General features: G+C 37.8%; 1 protein-coding gene across 10 annotated transcripts in view; it reads left to right on the top strand.

Annotated features, from left to right (window-relative positions):
• Positions 1 to 18,679, top strand: part of DLG2 (discs large MAGUK scaffold protein 2) — a 2,318,993-nt gene that overhangs the window by 685,907 nt on the left and 1,614,407 nt on the right. For 2 of the 10 annotated variants that reach the window (XM_027532399.1, XM_027532398.1), the window contains exon 1: positions 5,094 to 5,431. The exons of the other annotated variants lie outside the window; for them this stretch is intronic. In XM_027532399.1, coding sequence (XP_027388200.1) covers positions 5,390 to 5,431 — 42 coding nt within the window. In that variant the 5' untranslated portion in view covers positions 5,094 to 5,389. Of the gene's footprint in view, positions 1 to 5,093; positions 5,432 to 18,679 lie in introns of those variants that run through there. 10 annotated transcript variants of the gene reach the window in all.

Below are 18,679 nucleotides of genomic sequence, written 5' to 3'. Positions count from 1 at the left end.
CCCTCTCTGTCCATCACCAACTCCCAGAGTTCACTCAGACTCACGTCCATCGAGTTGGTGATGCCATCCAGCCATCTCATCCTCTGTCGTCCCCTTCTCCTCCTGCCCCCAATCCCTCCCAGCATCAGGGTCTTTTCCAATGAGTCAACTCTTTGCATGAGGTGGCCAAAGTACTGGAGTTTCAGCTTTAGCATCATTGCCTCCAAAGAACACCTAGGGCTGATCTCCTTCAGAATGGACTGGTTGGATCTCCTTGCAGTCCAAGGGGCTCTCAAAAGTCTTCTCCAACACCACAGTTCAAAAGCATCAATTCTTCGGCGCTCAGCCTTCTTCACAGTGCAACTCTCACATCCATACATGACCACTGGAAAAACCATAGCCTTGACTAGACGGAACTTTGTTGGCAAAGTAATGTCTCTGCTTTTGAATATGCTATCTAGGTTGGTCATAACTTTCCTTCCAAGGAGTAAGCATCTTTTAATTTCATGGCTGCAGTCACCATCTGCAGTGATTTTGGAGCCCAGAAAAATAAAGTCTGACACTGTTTCCACTGTCTCCCCATCTATTTCCCATGAAGTGATGGGACCAGATGCCATGATCTTCATTTTCTGAATGTTGAGCTTTAAGCCAACTTTTTCCCTCTCCTCTTTCACTTTCATCAAGAGGCTTTTTAGTTCCTCTTCCCTTTCTGCCATAAGGGTGGTGTCATCTGCATATCTGAGGTTATTGATAGTCATTTTAAGAACCAAATAAAGTAGTTGGCCATGCTTCAAAACAAATATATCACATGCATTAGAAATACATGCATTCCAGGGAGATGTCTGCACCACACTTGGCATTCGGGAACTCAGATCAACTCAGAAGGTAGATTCCCATCTCTCACATCATGATTGTCCCGTGACCTCTGCTTAATGAATACAATAACAGGCAAATCCCCTTACATGTCCTAATGTTTCCTGTTTTTGTCTTTATTTCCCTCATTTACTGAGAGAGAATATTCACCTCGTTGTGGATGAGATGTCTGTAGTATATGGAGGGATATAAATTGAAAAATGAAGGTAATATCATACTGCTCACGTAAGCCAAGTCTCAGTCTCTGATGATCATTGTCAAAATTTTACACACACACACACCTACACACCCACCACAACTGTATATGAATATACACACAGATATAGGCTCATAGCACACATTCTCTTTGGCAACCTTATTTGTACATCTAACATTATAACTTAGACACCTTCCAGTATAAAAATATGTACATGTACCTTATATTTTCTAATAATTGCATAGTATTCTGTGATAAATATACACCTTACAACTAAGTCTTGCACGAATGAATGTTTATAATGTATATGTGTATGTGTATATACATATGTTGGCCATCTATTTACATACGTTAGTGTACATGCTTCCTTGCTGCTCTCTCCATTCATCTCACCCTCTCCCTCTTCTCCCCACCCTTGTCCATAAGCCTGTTCTCTATGCCTGCATCTCCTCTGCTGCTCTATGAATAGGTTCGTCCGTACCATCTCTCTAGATTCCATATTTGTGTGTTAATATACAATATTTGTGTTTCTCTTTCTGACGTACTTCATTCTGTATAATAGGCTCTAGGTTCATCTACTTCTTTAGACCTGGCTCAAACGCATTCCTTTTCTGCTCTATGCTGCTGCTCTATGAATAGGTTCGTCCGTACCATCTCTCTAGATTCCATATTTGTGTGTTAATATACAATATTTGTGTTTCTCTTTCTGACGTACTTCATTCTGTATAATAGGCTCTAGGTTCATCTACTTCTTTTCACGGCTGAGTGGTACTTTATTGTATGTATGTACCACAGCTTCTTTATCCATTCATCTGTCCATGGACATCCAGGTTGTTTCCATGTCTTGGCTGTTGTAAATCACGCTGCAATAACTTTGGGGTACATGTGTCTTTTTGGTTTTGGGTTCCTCAGGGTATATATCTAGAAGTGGGATTGCTGGGTCACATGGTGGCTTATTCCTGGTTTCTCAGGGACTCTCCGTACTGTCTTCCATAGTGGCTGTATCAGTTTGCATTCCCACCAGCAGTGTAGCAGGCTTCCATTTTCTCCACATCCTCTCCAGCACTTGTTGTTTGTGGATTTTTTGGTTATGGCCATTCTGTCTGGTGTGATAGTAATGTGCTTTTAAAAATATTTGATATATTTCCCTCCAAAAAGTTTCCTCAAATTAATGCATTCTCATTAGTACTCAATGTGTTAAATTTAAAAACCTTTCCTAATTTGCATGCTTTTCCCTAAATATGAATAAAGTGGAGGATTTTTAATGTGTCTTGTGGTCTTTTTGTAAATTGCCACTTTATGTTCTTTACCTGGTTTTTTTTATTCAGTTTTATATTTTTTCTTAGTGATTTACAAAAATTCTTTTTACTTAAAAAATAATTTCCATTGAATGTGTTACAAATATTTTCCCAGTTTGTCATTTATCATTACATATAATTTAGCCAAACAGAAGCTTTATATATTTATATACTCAACATTTGTTTATCTTTATGGCTTCAGGATTCTCCAGTCAATATGATACAAAATCTAAACCCAAACCAAATCTGTTTTCTTCTAATACGTTTATGGTTTTAATTTTTATACTTAAGTCCTCAATCCATCTAAACTATTTTGATGATAGGATTCATCTTTTATCTTCTCCATGACACTATGAATTAAATATTATTCCTATTTTAGAAATCTTCATTTCACAAATGGTAAAAGAAAGAATCTGACATGGAAGTAATATTTTACAACTATTTGCTTATGAGCACTACAGCCTAGATTTACTATATTGTTTCTAAAAATATGTAACCAGTTATAATTTCCTTTTACAATAGCAAATATTACTCCTGTTGAAGGCTCTGACTACAAATAGGGAATACTTTTAGGTGGAACATTGTCATTGTAGTTCATGCCTCATTTCCTGCATGTCTGAATTGGCAATAATAAGTCAGCTATCCTAGTACATTTAAGAAAATAAGGCAATACATCTACAGGTAGAGCACGTCTATGTGGGGATGCTTTGGGATGGATAAGTGTTTGTGGAAGTTTTAAGCAGGTCTGTAAGTGGAAGAGCCTTTCTCTGAAATATGTAACTATTACCGCTGTATCTCAAGTCAGATCTGAAGTCCTCACTGATTAAGTTGTCCAGGAAACCTACATGTGCTTTTTCACTTGTAACTTCATTTTTATTTAACCCTTGCCTGTGAACTGTCTGAGATTTAGAACATTTTCAGCTTTTTTGCTCTGTCTCTCCTAGGCCATCCGAATACCTTAGAATGTATTAAGATAATAATAAAAAAAGACATACAGTTGCTTTTTCCCACTATTCCTAATGAAAAAAAGTGAACTTACTCACAGACTGAAAATGTGATTTTTAAAAATCCTCTGAACCCCCAAAGAAGAAAGTCATTTTAAAATTCTCCTGTGTTTTCCATGGCCTTGAGTTTCTATGTTTGGATTCATTTATTGGGAATAGCTGCAGGAAATGTGGCCTGCTATGACCTCAGGAGAGGAAAGTGTTATTCAACTCAAATGCTTGGTTCTGTATTTAAAGCCATTAATACAAGTTGTGAAATGATGAGAGTTGGGCATCCTTGTCAATTTTTTAGTGTCCTGGAAATCACTGGTTGTGTTGCAAGTGCTTAAAATTTGTAATTACCTAGACTCATATGACAGACGGAACTGGAAATCAAATTAAGTGGATGCCTTCTCTTATGATGCTAAATAGTCTCTAGCTTAAGACAAGATTGCCTTTTTCCATCCTAAAAAAAGGCACAAACAATGACAGCCCAAAATAGCTGTTTAGTCAGAACTGACGACACTTTTCTGAATGCTTGTCATTAAGAGAGAAATAGAAAACCCTGCTTTTCTTTTTCTTCTAATTTCTTTGCCTTAAATACCTTGCTCCCTTCTGAAGCCGCTCAGGAGCAATGCCCAGTGCTCTGACTGCCTCAGCACCGCTGCAGGCTCCAGAGGGGAGGTGGCTTATGCAAAACACATTAAAGAAAAATCCTAAAAGTCACTGCAGCTTTTTCCAGTGAGTTATGCTGATCTTCCCTGTTGCTGTAAGCTGATGGAGAACGTTGTGGTAAAGACAAACCACTCTTTTTCCTCCTCCTATTTTTGCTGCAGTGAGAACTGTTCATTTCTGCTTGCATTTAGCCAATAGCTTTAGAATTCTAGCTGAGCATTAGGGCTTCCGAAGGCTGGAAATAAGTTTAGAACCTTAAATTGTACTTTGCCCTTTTGACTCAGTAAAAATTGAGTTAATTTGCAGCATCCGGTGTCTGAGAGGAATGACAACAGACAGGAGAATCTGACGATGCTTTTGAATTAAGTTGTTTTTTTTTTTTTTTTTACCCCCTTCTGGATTCGTGGGGGCAGAAGCTTTTATTTTTCTCTCTCGCTCTCTCCCTTCCAGAACCAGCTGAACATATTATATTCAGCAGCAGTAGCTACTGAGTCTGTGGTTATGTTTTCCCCTGGAATCTTCTCTCTTCATTCCAATCTCATCTTCTATTATCGATTGTCATCTATCAATAAAGGTTAGTTTGGGAAAATTGGATGCATAGTTTTATTAGTGAGCTTCTCAACTTTAGATATCCCTGGAAGATGTAACAGATATTACAGGACAGCAAAGTAAGAAAAGGTGGTACTTTTCAGCCGTGGAACTGCAGATCACCCCAAGGGGACCCATCTTACATTTTAGGGGACTTTAGAAGACAGGGATCCTTTGGTCTCGGTCCTATTCCACACAGGAAAGCAGGATGAGATACGTTTGCAGTGATTGGTAGTATTTGCCAAACAGGGCGCTGCATCAGAAGAGTCTAGAATATAGTGCAGAGCTCATATTAAACCTCCAAAGGGAAAAGGGTTTCCTCTTCGTTCACAGTCTGCTTGATGCAATCCCCTTGTAAAGTATCTAATAGGATAGCACCAGGGCTCTCCAGAAATATAAGTAACTCATTGGTTAAATTTCAATTCTTCACCTTTCCCCCCCCTCCTCCTTCCTGGCTGAGCTCATTCCCCCCTCCCGTTTTTTTTTTTTTTTTAAACCCAGTGATTTAAAATGCTAGAAGGAAAAGCAACTGAAGTCTTAACTTTCAGATGCTGAATTCTCGGCTAATTGAAATTACTGGGCACAATGCTATATATAGCAAATGAAGAGATTTCGAGCCCTCACTCGGTGCCTTCAAGACATGTCGTTCTGTAGTCAGAGAAAACAGAGATCAATGCATTTTCAAACTGACAGAGGGAACGGATGCTCCTTAGTAGCACATGCCCAGGATCGTGTGTGTGGGGCTTGCGCTGTGCTGAGAAGCTGAACACCGGTCCATATGCTCCTTATTCACTGCAATGTTCTTTGCATGCTACTGTGCACTCCGGACTAACGTGAAGGTAAGAGGCGCCGAGCCGGCAACTGGGCGCAATATAAATGTGAAATCAGCTGCAGAAAATGTCTACCTTGTGTAGCTTCAGGACTTTTCGGATTGCTGGCTGAACAGGCAGATTATTACAGGTGGTTGCAAGGGCTTTGTTTTATTGTGGCCGTGCAGCCTCGCCGGGGGAGCATGTTGGAACGCTGCTGGGAAGTGACCTTCAGGTTTAACTGTTTGCAATTCAGGTTCACGCTCACACTTGGGGGGGGGGGGCGGTGCAATGGGGGGAGGAAAAGATGAATATTATTGAAGTAGGCCAGAACCAAGAAATCAGAAGGTGAAAGCCCTAGAGCGTGCTTTTAGATTAGGATTTAAAGTCTCTCTTTTAAAAAGTGCTGTGAGCTGCCTGGTTTCATGCAGCTTAATTGTTTAAGAGCCGGGGATTAAATTCAGTGGCTGTAATGACATTAGGATGTGATCTGTGGGATACCTGACCATTCCGTTCATATAAACAAATTATTATCACTGGAAGTTGCTGATATTGATCGTACAAAATCTCAGCGCTGAGTGGGCTGCGGGCTTAGGCTGTGTGGGCACACCGCTGCCCTGACGTTGTCACCCTGTTGACATTCACTTGCTGAAGCTAATGAGCAGCCAAAGTTAAGCTTAAGTTTGGGAGATTTACCCCTTGTCTGGAAGGACTTTGTTATTACTGGAGAGGGTTTCTGACGCTGTGTTCACTGAGCACTGAGCCAGCCAGACAGGCCAGCTGTGGAATTCCAGTTGCATAATTTAAGTGAATTGTATCCTCTGTTAGCATTTTGAACTTGTATGTCTTATTGAAGAAAGGCCAAAAGGAATGTGATTGCCTTTCAGGGGAAAAAAAAACACAAATATATATATATATATTTATAAAGGCAATGAAGACTTAATACCTAAAATAGAAATCTAAAAAAAAAAAGAGTCAATGTAAAATATTTCCCCTTTTATTTTACTGCAGGAATATTTGAATGTGTCTGGGTACTAAAGTTTCATTTTCTGTGTTTACAAGTTTTATTAAAGAACTCCCTGCTGCTCACTCTTTTGTAAGCCTCTTTGTTTTCTATTTGAATTTCAAACAGGTAGTATTTGTGTTTTGATGACCAATTCTTTTACAACTACAACCTGGAAACATTCTGTGGACCGTTTTGCAGAGTTCTATAGAATTTACTTTCTACTACTTTTAAGATTAACTTCACCTGTCAGTTTTCTCCATGCCTATGATGGATATGGTGAAAGTATGAAAAGACATGTTTAAAAAGCTAGAGAGTGTGCCCAAATATCAGCTTGGATTTCTCCTTCACCACCTCCTATTCAAAATTATTGGTATGGCATGCATTGTTTCCTCAACTCAATGAATTGTAAATGTTTTCCCTCCTCAACTTTTTTGAGGAAGAAACATGTTCTCAGATATATCTCCATTAAAAAGTTAGGTTAAGAGATGATTGTTTTGATATTTGATGTTGTATTTCAGAATTGCAAGAAAACTTGAGTCCAAACTTCCTTTAATGTGAATTTTGGGAAATCCTTTTTTTTTTTTTTTTTGCTATTAACTACTGTCAGTGTTCTTTGTGGGCTTAGTTTTAATCTCTTCTCATTTAAGTTCATAAGCAAAAGAATGAAAAGAGTTTTACCAAAAATATCTTAGTTCAGATAACTTTTGAATGATAAATTCTTAGTAGTTTTGCAAATCTGTACTCCGATATAACACCTTCAATGGAAACTCAGATGGCATACGTTGCCACATACAACATATTTAACCGTGCTTTAGTAGTTTATCTTCAACTTTTAATATACTTATGCCTGTCAATAATTAGATCTTGTACTTTCTTATGTACTTTATAATTTTATATTAGAGTTATCTTTTCCTTCTGAGATAGCAAGTTTTGCAGAAGAGTTTGTAATTCACTTGGGTTCTGTATTTTACCAAGTTGGTGCAGTAAAGTCTTCCAAGCTATTTTTATTTTTAATTTTTGTTTTATATTACATTTTAAAAGTATTTGCTTCTGTTTCCATTGTGCCCAGAATAAGTTATTTTCTCGGTTATGATAAAGTTTCTTTTATAGTGTGTCACTGCTCATGTTGCCATGATTTGACATGATTGGTGTTACAGTGACCTAAAACTTTCAGGTGGTTAAAATTCAAAGGATAGCAAAAGCTCTTGCTTATGCTTTTCTGCACAGAAAAAGCCCCTGAGGTCACAGTCTTTTATTCTAGAATGATAGTTTCATTATTTGGACATTTATGACATAGTACAATAAACACAATTTTTTGAGACAGTATTGTTTTTAATGTAACAATCAAGGCATTAAAATCAAGGATTAATACACATACATAGAGATATCAGAATGTGACTCATGTTTCACCATTTATTCATTTATCTACCAAATATTTTGAAGAACAATTACGATTTATGCATTATGATTTCCCAGACTGTGATCTTAGTCTGGGAAACTAAGATCAATGAAAACAGGCTTTGCTCTCATGAAGTTTCCTGTCTTGGAAAGGACACAAGCGTGGAAGCAAATAAGTGGGTTGAAATATTACAGGACCAGAAATGGACACCTATGCAGGCCACTCTCGTGACAAAACAAAGCAGAACACTGGCCAGTTTTGCCTGGAGTTGTGAAGAAAGTTTTCACTGTGATTTGAAGTCACAAAGAGTTGAATCTTGATAGCAAACGGAGTTTTGCTAAGGAGCCTGCGGTGAGGAAGGCATGCCTGGTAGAGAGAATGACAAAAGCATGGAATCCTTTGGAGAGTTGCAAATAGTTGGAATGGATGGAGTGTGAGGTCTTACAAGGCTGAGCACAAGCTGCCAGGGTAAAACTAATAAATAGGAGCCAAAGCCAGTGTTGTGAGAATTGGCTGAACAATCACCTCAATCTAACTCCTTAGAAATTGTGTTAATTTGCCACCTATTTCTAGAAGGAGAACTTTCTACAGGAGGAAAGGAAATGAAAACTTATAGACAGAGAGCATTATTTATATTCTGTGTTTTCTTGTTAGTGTAAAGATGTTTAGTTTGATAAAATATTTATATCATGTTGGCTTAGGTTTATCTTTTAACTTTTTTAAAGAAGAATATGTTTAGAGCAGTTTAATCTGTCTACTCACACAAAAAGAATAATATGATCATTACAATAATTTTTCTTCCATCTCAAATTGCTTATGTTGTACAAAAGCTACCTCTTTGATAAATAAACATAGGAAATTTGTTGTACCAGATGTCCTTCTTATCTATAGAAAGGGATCTAGTTTTAGAAAGTAATGATACTGATGATAATGACTTACATCTGCATGATACTTTTTCATTTGCTAAATAATTTTATGTTCATCATCTCATTATTTCCCTCCTTTCATTTGCTGCTATAAACATACTTATATACACTTGTGGATCTACGATATATGAAATATGAATGGTGGGTATTAGACCCATTTCACAGATAAGAAAACTAAGGTGGAGAAAGGAAATGACCAGTTTCTATGTTCCACATGTGGCGGCAGTACACCTAATACATGGCTTAGGCCTCCTGACCCTTCCTTCATTTACTGTTTGTTCTAGTAAATCCTGCTGCCAGGATTCAAGAATTCTGCTCTTTTCATTTTGAAATTCCTTGAGGGTAAATATAAGAGCTCTTTGGGAAAAGAGCATAGCAGAATGATTTTAAAGTGTGGGTTTTGGGGATTCCAAGAGAACTGTTTAGTTCTATCTTCCCCATTTATTTCCAGAAATTTTGTGTATAAGAAATTATCTTAACCTACCTGAAGTTCAGTTATTTTTATCTGTAAAATAAGGATAATGATAGTTCTTAGGGATTATAACAATTAAGTGAAATAAGACATGTAAACACTGTAAAAATGTTCTTAGAATGTATTAAGTGCTCAATTAATTTAATTCATGATTGATAAAATTGAGACCACCAAATAGGAGCAAGGCTTCAGAGTTGCCTTTAATAGCAATCTTGTTAAGAAATTTGAGGAACTGAACCCGATGAAAAGATATCTATAGTGGAAGAGAAACCTATTTACATATAATATCCCTTCTCCCACCATTACCATCACCATCACAAACTCTTTGTGACCCCAAGGACTGTAGGCTTGGGATTTCCCAGGTGGGAATACTGGAATGGTTTGCCATTTCTTTCTCCAGGGGATCTTCCTGACCCAGGGATTGAACCCCTATCTCCTGCATTGGTAGGCGGATTCTTTACTGCTGAGCTATCCGTGAAACCCACCATCACGTATGCTAATGTATAAACTATGGAACTGGGAACTGAGAGTTCAGTTTGCTTTGTTCATATCTATGTCATCAACATCAGGAAGAATGGCAAAGGCATAGTAAGTGGTCAGTAAATACTTGTTAAATGATTATACTAAGTCCCAGATTTCTCTTAATTACTTAATCAGCTTCTTCCCAGATTTAATTACCTTAATGCTTGTTAAATTCTTTTGAGAAAAAGGAAACTACAGATTTTAAAGTCATATAGGTTTTGGTTTGAATGCTGAATTTGGGGATCACAAGCCACTTATTCTCACTCATGTCCTTTGCATCTGTACAGCCAGGTTGTAAAGTTAGGTTGGAGGTAATCAATAATTCACACTAAAACAATTTGTTGGATGCCTAAGCACCCTAGAATGCAGACATTCATCATGCTCATTTCTACCAGATTTACTCAGTGAAGTTGCTTTGTTCCAAGCACCCCATGGTTTTCTGCCTCTGAGCATTTGCTAGAATTGTTTCTTGCAATGGGAATCCCTTCTCTGCACGGTCATGCTTAAATAAATTCTATCCTCCCTTTACAAAATAGTACAGGGTATCTGTCTTCCAAGAAGTTGATGCCAGCCACACGAATTCCCTTACTTTATTCCCCTTTTGATTTTGTAAGTGAAGTTTCTCCCTCATTCATGGCAATGACTCTTATATTGCCTTATCCTGTCACTTGCATTATTATCCATCGCTAGCTACTTTTTGTTTGTTTGGATATTGTCTCACCCCAAGCAGATTTTAAGCATTTTGAGCACAGGAACTATATATTAATAATATTTTCTTCATTATTCTTAGTTTGTATTTTAGGAATTCGAAAAATAACTGATGGAACGATTACAAGTTTAACTTGTAGAAACTATGTCTGCTTATATGCTGATGACACCTACTCTTTGCTAGATTCTACGATAGCCCTGCATATTGATGTTTTTAATAAACATTATTTGTTATAGACAAGGCTTAGAATCATGAATCAGAGTGTGTAGAGAATTTATAGAATAGCTCTCCATATCAGGGGTGGTATCTTACCAGGGTTCCAATTGAATAACCATCTCTTTTAGGAGGTCAATTATGTATTAGTCTCTCACTGGGCCCCTGTATTATGGTCTCCAAATGGTTCTGCACCTACTCAGTTATTAAGTTTATAATGCCTAAATCTACTCAAAATAGTGGAGTTATAATTTTTAATGAGGGTCTTTAATTCAAAACAAAATTTATAAAGAAGTTAATAAAGAGTAAATCAGCAAAATGAAAAATAGCTATCGTTTTTAAGCTCTTGGCACGAGCCAGGACTACACCAGTAACTTTGCACCTGTTCTCTCAAAATTCTTTCCAGTGGGCTGTGAGAGAAGTATTATCATCATTATTTTGTAGATGAGTAAAACTAAAGTTTGGTGGTGGTGGTGGTTGTGGTTTAGTCGCTAAGTTGTGTCCTACTCTTGTGACCCCCATGGATTGCAGCCCGCCAGGCTCCTCTGTCCATGGGATTCTCCAGGCAAGAACACTGGAGTGGGTTGCCATTTCCTTCTCCAGGGGATCTTCCTGGCCCAGAGATTGAACCCAGGTCTCCTGCACTGTAGGCAGACTCTTTAATGACTGAGCTACAAGGGAAGCCCCAACTAAAGTTTAGGGAACAAAAATAACTTATCTAATGTTAAACAAATATTAGGTGTTTATGAAGCCTACATTTAAATTAGGTCTGTTCCACTGTAAACTTTTGAAAACCTTCCTACATAGATAATAGAGATGTGTGACACTGTAATTTATTGTCATCCATACCCCAAATCTTTTTTTTTTTTTTTTAGTAAAGTAAGGACGTAAGTAAATAATAAAATTGCATATGTTTTACTTAGTCTGATTTTACTGTTTCTTCTCTTCTTTCTTGTAAATGGTGGTTAGAGTAAAAGCATGAGGCTTTTCTCTGTATTCTGCATTCATTCATTCACCAGATATTTAATGAGCATCTGTTATGTGTCAGGTCAGTAGCTAGACACAGAGGTATAGAGGGTGAAATAAAATAGACAATAATCCCTATCCTTATACCATGTACATGCTTGTAAGCTAAACAGACAATTAAAAACACAGGTAAGTAAAATACGTGCTACCACTGATAAATGCTGAAAAGAAAAGCAAAACATGGAAGGGCCATCAGTCAAAAACGTGACTGTGGAAAGGGGCTGAAGTTAGTTTTAGGTGAAGTGGTTAGTGAGGGTCTGTCTCACTAGGAAGGGGACTTTTGATGAAAGACGTAAAGGGTGTGAAGGGACTAACCATGTAGGGAAAGGTAGCAGAAAGCGCAGGAGCCTTGAGATGACATTTTAAGGAACGTCTAAGAAGCCAGTGTGGCTAGCAAGAGGAAGTTCAGGAGAATGTCAGAGTGAGCAGATCATGTCAAGCTTTATAGGTTCAGCTTCTTCCAGTGAAATGGGAAGCTCGCAGGGTTTTTAGCGGAGGAGTCATAAGGTTGCTCAGGCTACTGTGTTTAAAAGAGACTTTAAGGGGACAGGGGTTGGCAGAGGAAGACCAGTTAGAACTTCTTGTGATAATTCAGGTGAAAGAAGTTAATAGTTTGGATCAAGTTAGTGCCAGTAAGACTGGGGACAGGCTGTCCAGTTCTGTGAAGAAATTTTCTTTTGGATTTATCTTCTTTCTCCTGTCCTGCCCTGATACCAAGTTCTCCTCAGCTGTGTGGGGCTGGTTCTCAGCTCCTCTGTATTTGAATGGTATTAACTAGAGAAGAGGGCTTCTGCATGTGGTTGCCATTGCAGTTTCTCCGTACTCATGTGCTCAGTCGTGTCCGACTCTGCAGCCCCATCAACTCCTCTATCAACTGCCAGGCTCCTCTATCCATTGCAGTTTTAGTGCTTTTTAATCCTGTGAACATTCTGAAGGGTAGATTACCCAAGACTTATGTCACATATGTGCATTCAAGTCTCCTTTTATTTTTGGCTTAAGATCATCTGATCCTCAGGGGACCCCACCATAGTTCTGAAATAAATCTACACTGAGCTACTAGAGGGCAGGGATCATGTCTTACATGATTTTGTTGCAAATGATCAATAAATACTTGCTGAATAAATGAATGTTCACTGTTCAAACAACTGGATGTATTTTATAGAGTATCTCTTTGGATTAGGTATAATACCAGTAAATAAAAATAGACATACAACGAGGAGAACAAATTTTGCTTTCAACAAATTTATTTTCCAATAGCAGGTTATTACCTCTTCTTATAGGGAAGCCTGGCATGCTGTCATCCATGGGGTTGCAAAGAGTCGGACATGACCGAGGGATGGAACTAATGAGAGTAAATAATAGTGTTTCTCCAAACTCAGAATCTCTGAGAATCTGGAAATGACCCTAGGTGATTCTTATCATAAGACAAATTTGGGAAGGACTGTCTTATAGTTTATGTTTGGAAGTAAAAGCAGTGAGTCAGCAAGTTTGTTGAGCAACTGTTATACGTTAATATTTGCCAAAGTAACATATATAACCAAAGTAGTCAATATTTAAAACTTTCTGGACTGCAGTCCACAAAGAATATAAATCAAAAATTTCATCTCTGTATAGCAGTGGGATGGAGGATCAGGAGAGAAGGTGTGTGTGTGTGTGTGTGTGTGTGTGTGTGTATATATATATATATATGTATATACATATATATATATATATATATATATATATATATGAAATTATGACTGATTCCTGATTCCTGTTGTATGGCAGAAACCAACATAAAATTACAAAGCAATGTTCCATCAATGAAAAATAAATTTAAAAATAAAATGACTCAGTTACGAGATTGCAACTCTATACAAGGTTCACAAAGCACTACTTAACTTTATCAAAAGATATGCATTTTGGTATATTCTATTCTATTTTTACATTTTAAAGATTTATTTCTTTCCTATAATTTTGATCAACATTTTTACTAAATGTATTATAATGATAAAAATAGTTGAAATATAATTTATACTGACTACTTTAAAACTGTTTTCTTCATTTACCTTTATTACTGAACATGAAAGAGTACAGAGTAGGTCATAAGTAACAATTTGAAAAACCCTATACTGTGTTCCCCTCTTTGAGGAACACAGAGCCTCAATTAGGAATATGCAAGTGAAAGGTGATGGATTACAATAGCCAGTCAACTGTAAGCAGAAAATGTGTGGAAGTCCCGCACTAAACACAGGGAAACTGCCCCTATAACTTGGTTCGTTTACCAATTAGTATCCTCATCTGGGAATTCATGGTTCAGTACTTCTTTCCCTCCCTGGTGGCTCAGACGGTAAAGCATCTGTCTACAATGGGGGAGGCCCGGGTTCGATCCCTGGGTTGGGAAGATCCACTGGAGAAGGAAATGGCAATCCACTCCAGTACTATTGCCTGGAAAATCCCATGGACAGAGGAGCCTACACTCGGTAGGCTACAGTCCATGGGGTCGCCAAGAGTCGTACACGACTGAGCGACTTCACCGTTGAGATTTTGCCTATCCATCTGCATAGCTTAGCATGCCTCCTAGCAGGAGCTAGTATTCACAGAGTGCTTATGACGGGTCAGGCACTGTTCAAAGTACTTCGAATCATCTAATCTTCCCTGTGACCCTAAGAGGAGTTTGGTTAATAAACCCATTTTACAGGTAAAGGGACACAGTCCCAGAGGTATAGTTATCCAGGGCCACACAGGCAGGAACTTCTAGCACCAGAATAAATGCCAGACGCGGGACCCAGTGCCTGGGACAGGCAGTGCCTGGAAGGACACCTGTCTTGCTCTTGACCCTTGCTCTGATTCTTGGTACTCTGGCTTTTGATTCCCTCTTGCATCTCTTATTTTCAGTAATTCTGTTGAACTGTCCTCTGGCTTCTTAGATTTAGCATCTGATACAGAGCCCAGTGTCCGCTGATTTGCTTGTATCATAGTTTTTTTCCATCAGCCAGAAGAATTCTCATGGGCCTGGTAACCTGTACCCTCCCATGAATTTAGGGGTACTCATACTGAAGAGACATTAAAAACAAACTGAAGTATAGGTGCCCTTTGAAAGAGGCCTGTTTGCTCAACTCTGCACCTGTTATTAGTTCAGTAAATAAGATAATAAAACTCCCCAGGATAAATTGGTGTTGTTTGGAGAACCTAGCTTTCAAGAATTGAGAAGGGAAAGATGAGCAATAAAACAAGGAGACATTTGACCCTGAGAAGGTCTGGCCCTAAATATTTCTCAGAGGTAAACTAGATCTTTTTTTTAGACTCATAAAAGGCTTGGGGACTTTCTAAATAGGCAGAATTTAATTGGAAGACACTGAGGAAATACGCTTTTAAAAATGAAACTGAGGTGAATAGCAGGAGACAAATATTGAGTCTTATTTTATTTATTATTTAATTTCTAATGGGTGTACTTAGACTTGCATATTCTTTTAAAAAGTATACATGGACTTATTTGTTCATTAAGATCTACCTGGATGTGTTTCTTTTCTTAAGGTTGTACCTGGATTCAAAGAGGAAAGTGAGGTCAAGTAGTATGCTGTGAGCCTGGAAGGAGGGGAATGAGGTGGATTCCTGACGTAGATTCTTGAATCTTTCTAGAGCCCTGTGCATGTGGGTTGCATGTTTAGTCAATTGATTTATCATCTGCAGTCTTTCAGACCTTTTAGGAAAAGTAAACTTAGGAATCAGTTATAAAAAGTATGCATTGCATCTGAACTTAACAAAAATAAATGTTTATTTCTTTACAGTTGCAACTGGATCTTCCTTGCTGCACACGGGCTTTTTTTAGCTGTGGTGAACACGGGCTCTCTAGTTGTGTGTGTGGGTTCCTTATTGCAGTGGCTTCTCTTGCTGAGGAGCACCAGCTCTAGGGCTCACGGGCTTCAGTAGTTGTGGCATACCAGCTTAGCTTCCCTGAGGCGTGTGGCGTCTTCCTGGACTGGGGATCAAACCCTTGTCCCCTGAATTAGCAGGTAGATTCTTAACCACTGGACCACCAGGGAAGTCCTCAACTGTTTTTAAGATTATAGAAGTAATATATGTTCATTATAGAAATTATGTAAATACCAAGAAGGACAAAAATGTATACTTGCTCATAACCTAGAACTCATTCTTTTCACTTTTTCTTCATGCGTGTAAGTGTATTTTTATGAATATGATGTCTTATATGTGGAACATATCTAGGATTAAGGTATATTATTTGTATCCTGTGTTTTCACTCAATACCAGTATCATAAAGATATCGTCATGTCATTAATAATTCTCCATAAGCATCTTTTAAAATGGCTGCATAAGTGGGAAACTTTTTTTTTTTTTAAGTAAATAGATAAAGGTAGGTAGGGACTGAAAGCATTGTTTTTCTCAGACCATTACTATTCAGCAGAGGATAGAAAGCTTTCAAGTGCAACCTTGGAATAGCTTTGAAATGAGATACAGTTTGGAAAAAATATACGGTGAGTCTGAGTTTCAAAAGGATCATTGAATTGAACTTCAAACAGGGAAAATATGTATAGTAAATGCAGATATGTTTCTCTAGCTAGTCCCCTAACACTGTCTCCACACCTACACCTCCAAATAATGTGCTCTGAGCTGTTGGGGGGTGTGTGTGCGTGCATGTGCGTGTGTGCATGCATCTGTGTGTGTGTGTGTGTGTGACTATTTTAGAAAGAAGTCAACCAGATCTCCTAGGCATTTAGAGTAGAAACACTGAAATTATTTTTAACTCTCCAGCGCCGGTGGATATTTAATCAGCTCACAAATCCTAAAGAGTCTACCTTTGAATGATTTCTTCCACTTCTTGTGTCCTTTTACCTTTTCATTCCTCATGACATAGAGGAGAAGTGGAAACTGGATGTTTGGTGGAAAACCTAGGTTTGAAATCCATGTCCACTTAGAAAAATAGTCTGCTATACTTCTAGATGATGATCAGTTTTTCTGATGTTTAGTTTCTAATGTCTTAGTTGATATGATAATCATAACATCCATCTAATATCATGAACAAGAATTTAAACAGACGAAGCCTCAGAGATACTCTGGATCTATTCAAAAGATGTTGAAATATTTTAAGAAAGTCAATGAAACTCCAGCTGAAGCAGTGATGAGAGTTTGCTTTAAACTTGGTAGTTGTGAATTTGTGTAGCTGATGATTCCTTTATGATATATTTTGAATCCAGGGGACAAAAGGTAGAACCAAATTCCTTCCTAAAATTTTGGAGTTCATAAGATAGTGATTATAAAACAATAGTTAGTCTTATCATTGAGGAGATGAGAAAAGTCATTCTCAATAACTGTAGTTACACATTGCCTAGCCAAGATCTCTACATATTTACAACCTCAATCAACAAAATATGAAATTGTTAAAATTTCTTGGGAAATCAACCAGAGAATTTGAATAATTGCTTCCTTAGTGGGCAGTGGTTTTTAATCTGGAAAAATATTTTGATTAATTATAGATTAATGAGCTCACCCAGGTGACTCAGACAGTAAAGCATCTACCTGCAATGCAAGACCCATGGGTCAGGAAGACCCCCTGGAGAAGGGAATAGCAACCCACTCCAGTGTTCTTGCCTAGGGAATCCCCATGGGCAGACAAGTATGGCAGGCTGTAGTCCATGGAGTTGCAAAGAATTGGACATGACTGAGGGACTTCCATAGAATAATGAAGGAAATTAAACCTTTTTATGAATGTTTTGCTATATAATAATTACATATATTTAGTAGTGTACGTACTTGTCTTTTTAGAGAGAGTATTTAACACCGCTTTTAGAATGTCAAGGAACTGATTTTGACTTGAGATTGTAAGATGAATGATACAGAGTCTCTTACCATTTCTTATTTGCATTGAAACATATAAAGCTTCAAACTTCCCATATTTTACGTTGCATTTACTAGATATAAAGGAATTATTTAACTACTTGGGAAACTTTGTTTTTCAGACAAAGTACTTTAAAGTAAATTTAATATATTAAATTTATAAATGCAGGTTAAATTGTTCAAGGAGAATTTAATGAAGTCCTTAAAGCTTTTAGAATGGTGACTGTAATTGTTTAGAAAGGCATTTGCCTTTTCTCTCCCTACACTTACCATTTCTCTCCCTGCCTCTGGACTCTGCCAGTGCTTATCTTCTCCCACCTGAAACTTCTCTGTTGCCTATGTTTTTTGTTTATTATTTTATATTACTTTCTACTCTTAGTGAAACCCTTGCTATACTTTGTATAACTAATGTAGCACCTTGTATTACTAGTGTAATGTGTATCCCTTATATTGGAGGTGTTTATTCTTGTTTGTTTTTACTAGAATGTGAATTTCATATCTTCTTCAACACTGTATTCTATACAAGGAACAGAGGCATTATTAAGAAACGGTATCTATGTCTGTGTGTTTTAGGTAATGGATTATTGAATTTAATTTAATTTGACATAAAATCATTCTGTCTGAAGAAGATTTTCTAATAAAGCTTTTAGAGTAGCATTTGATGAGTTCTAAAAATTCAGTTATTGCAAATAGCACATAAGGAAAAAAAAACCTAAATAAATAAAAATGGAAACCTAACCAGTACCATGAAATCCACTCACATTTTCCATCAGATCTAAGACATTGTTTTAAAGTGCAGGTAAATAGGTTAGAAGAAAGTTTTACAAAATGGTTGAAGCCGACTGGGGGTGTGTGGGGATTGCTGAGACCAAACTTGCTCAGTAATGAGACTCCCTCAGTCAGTGCTGTCTGCCCATTCCCATTACGTAGGCTCTGCTGCCACTTCTGGTTCCTTTCCTCCTTCCAGTCCACCAGCCTCAGCAAGGCTGTTTTCTCTTTCCTTGAGTCCAACAGTCAATAACATCAATTTTTGCAGCACTGGGTGATTCTCACCTCTTCTCTCATTATCCCCTCCTTCAGGGCTAAACAAAGCCACGTTCCCTGGTGTGCACCACAGTCTGCAGAGCCTGTAAGACAGAAATGGCTAGAGGCAGGATGTAAAGCTTTGGC

This window comes from Bos indicus x Bos taurus, chromosome 29 (assembly GCF_003369695.1).
Source record: "Bos indicus x Bos taurus breed Angus x Brahman F1 hybrid chromosome 29, Bos_hybrid_MaternalHap_v2.0, whole genome shotgun sequence".
Taxonomy (NCBI): Eukaryota; Metazoa; Chordata; class Mammalia; order Artiodactyla; family Bovidae; genus Bos; species Bos indicus x Bos taurus.
The sequence above is the reverse complement of the archived record's forward strand: the minus strand, read 5'-3'. Positions and strand labels throughout refer to the sequence as shown.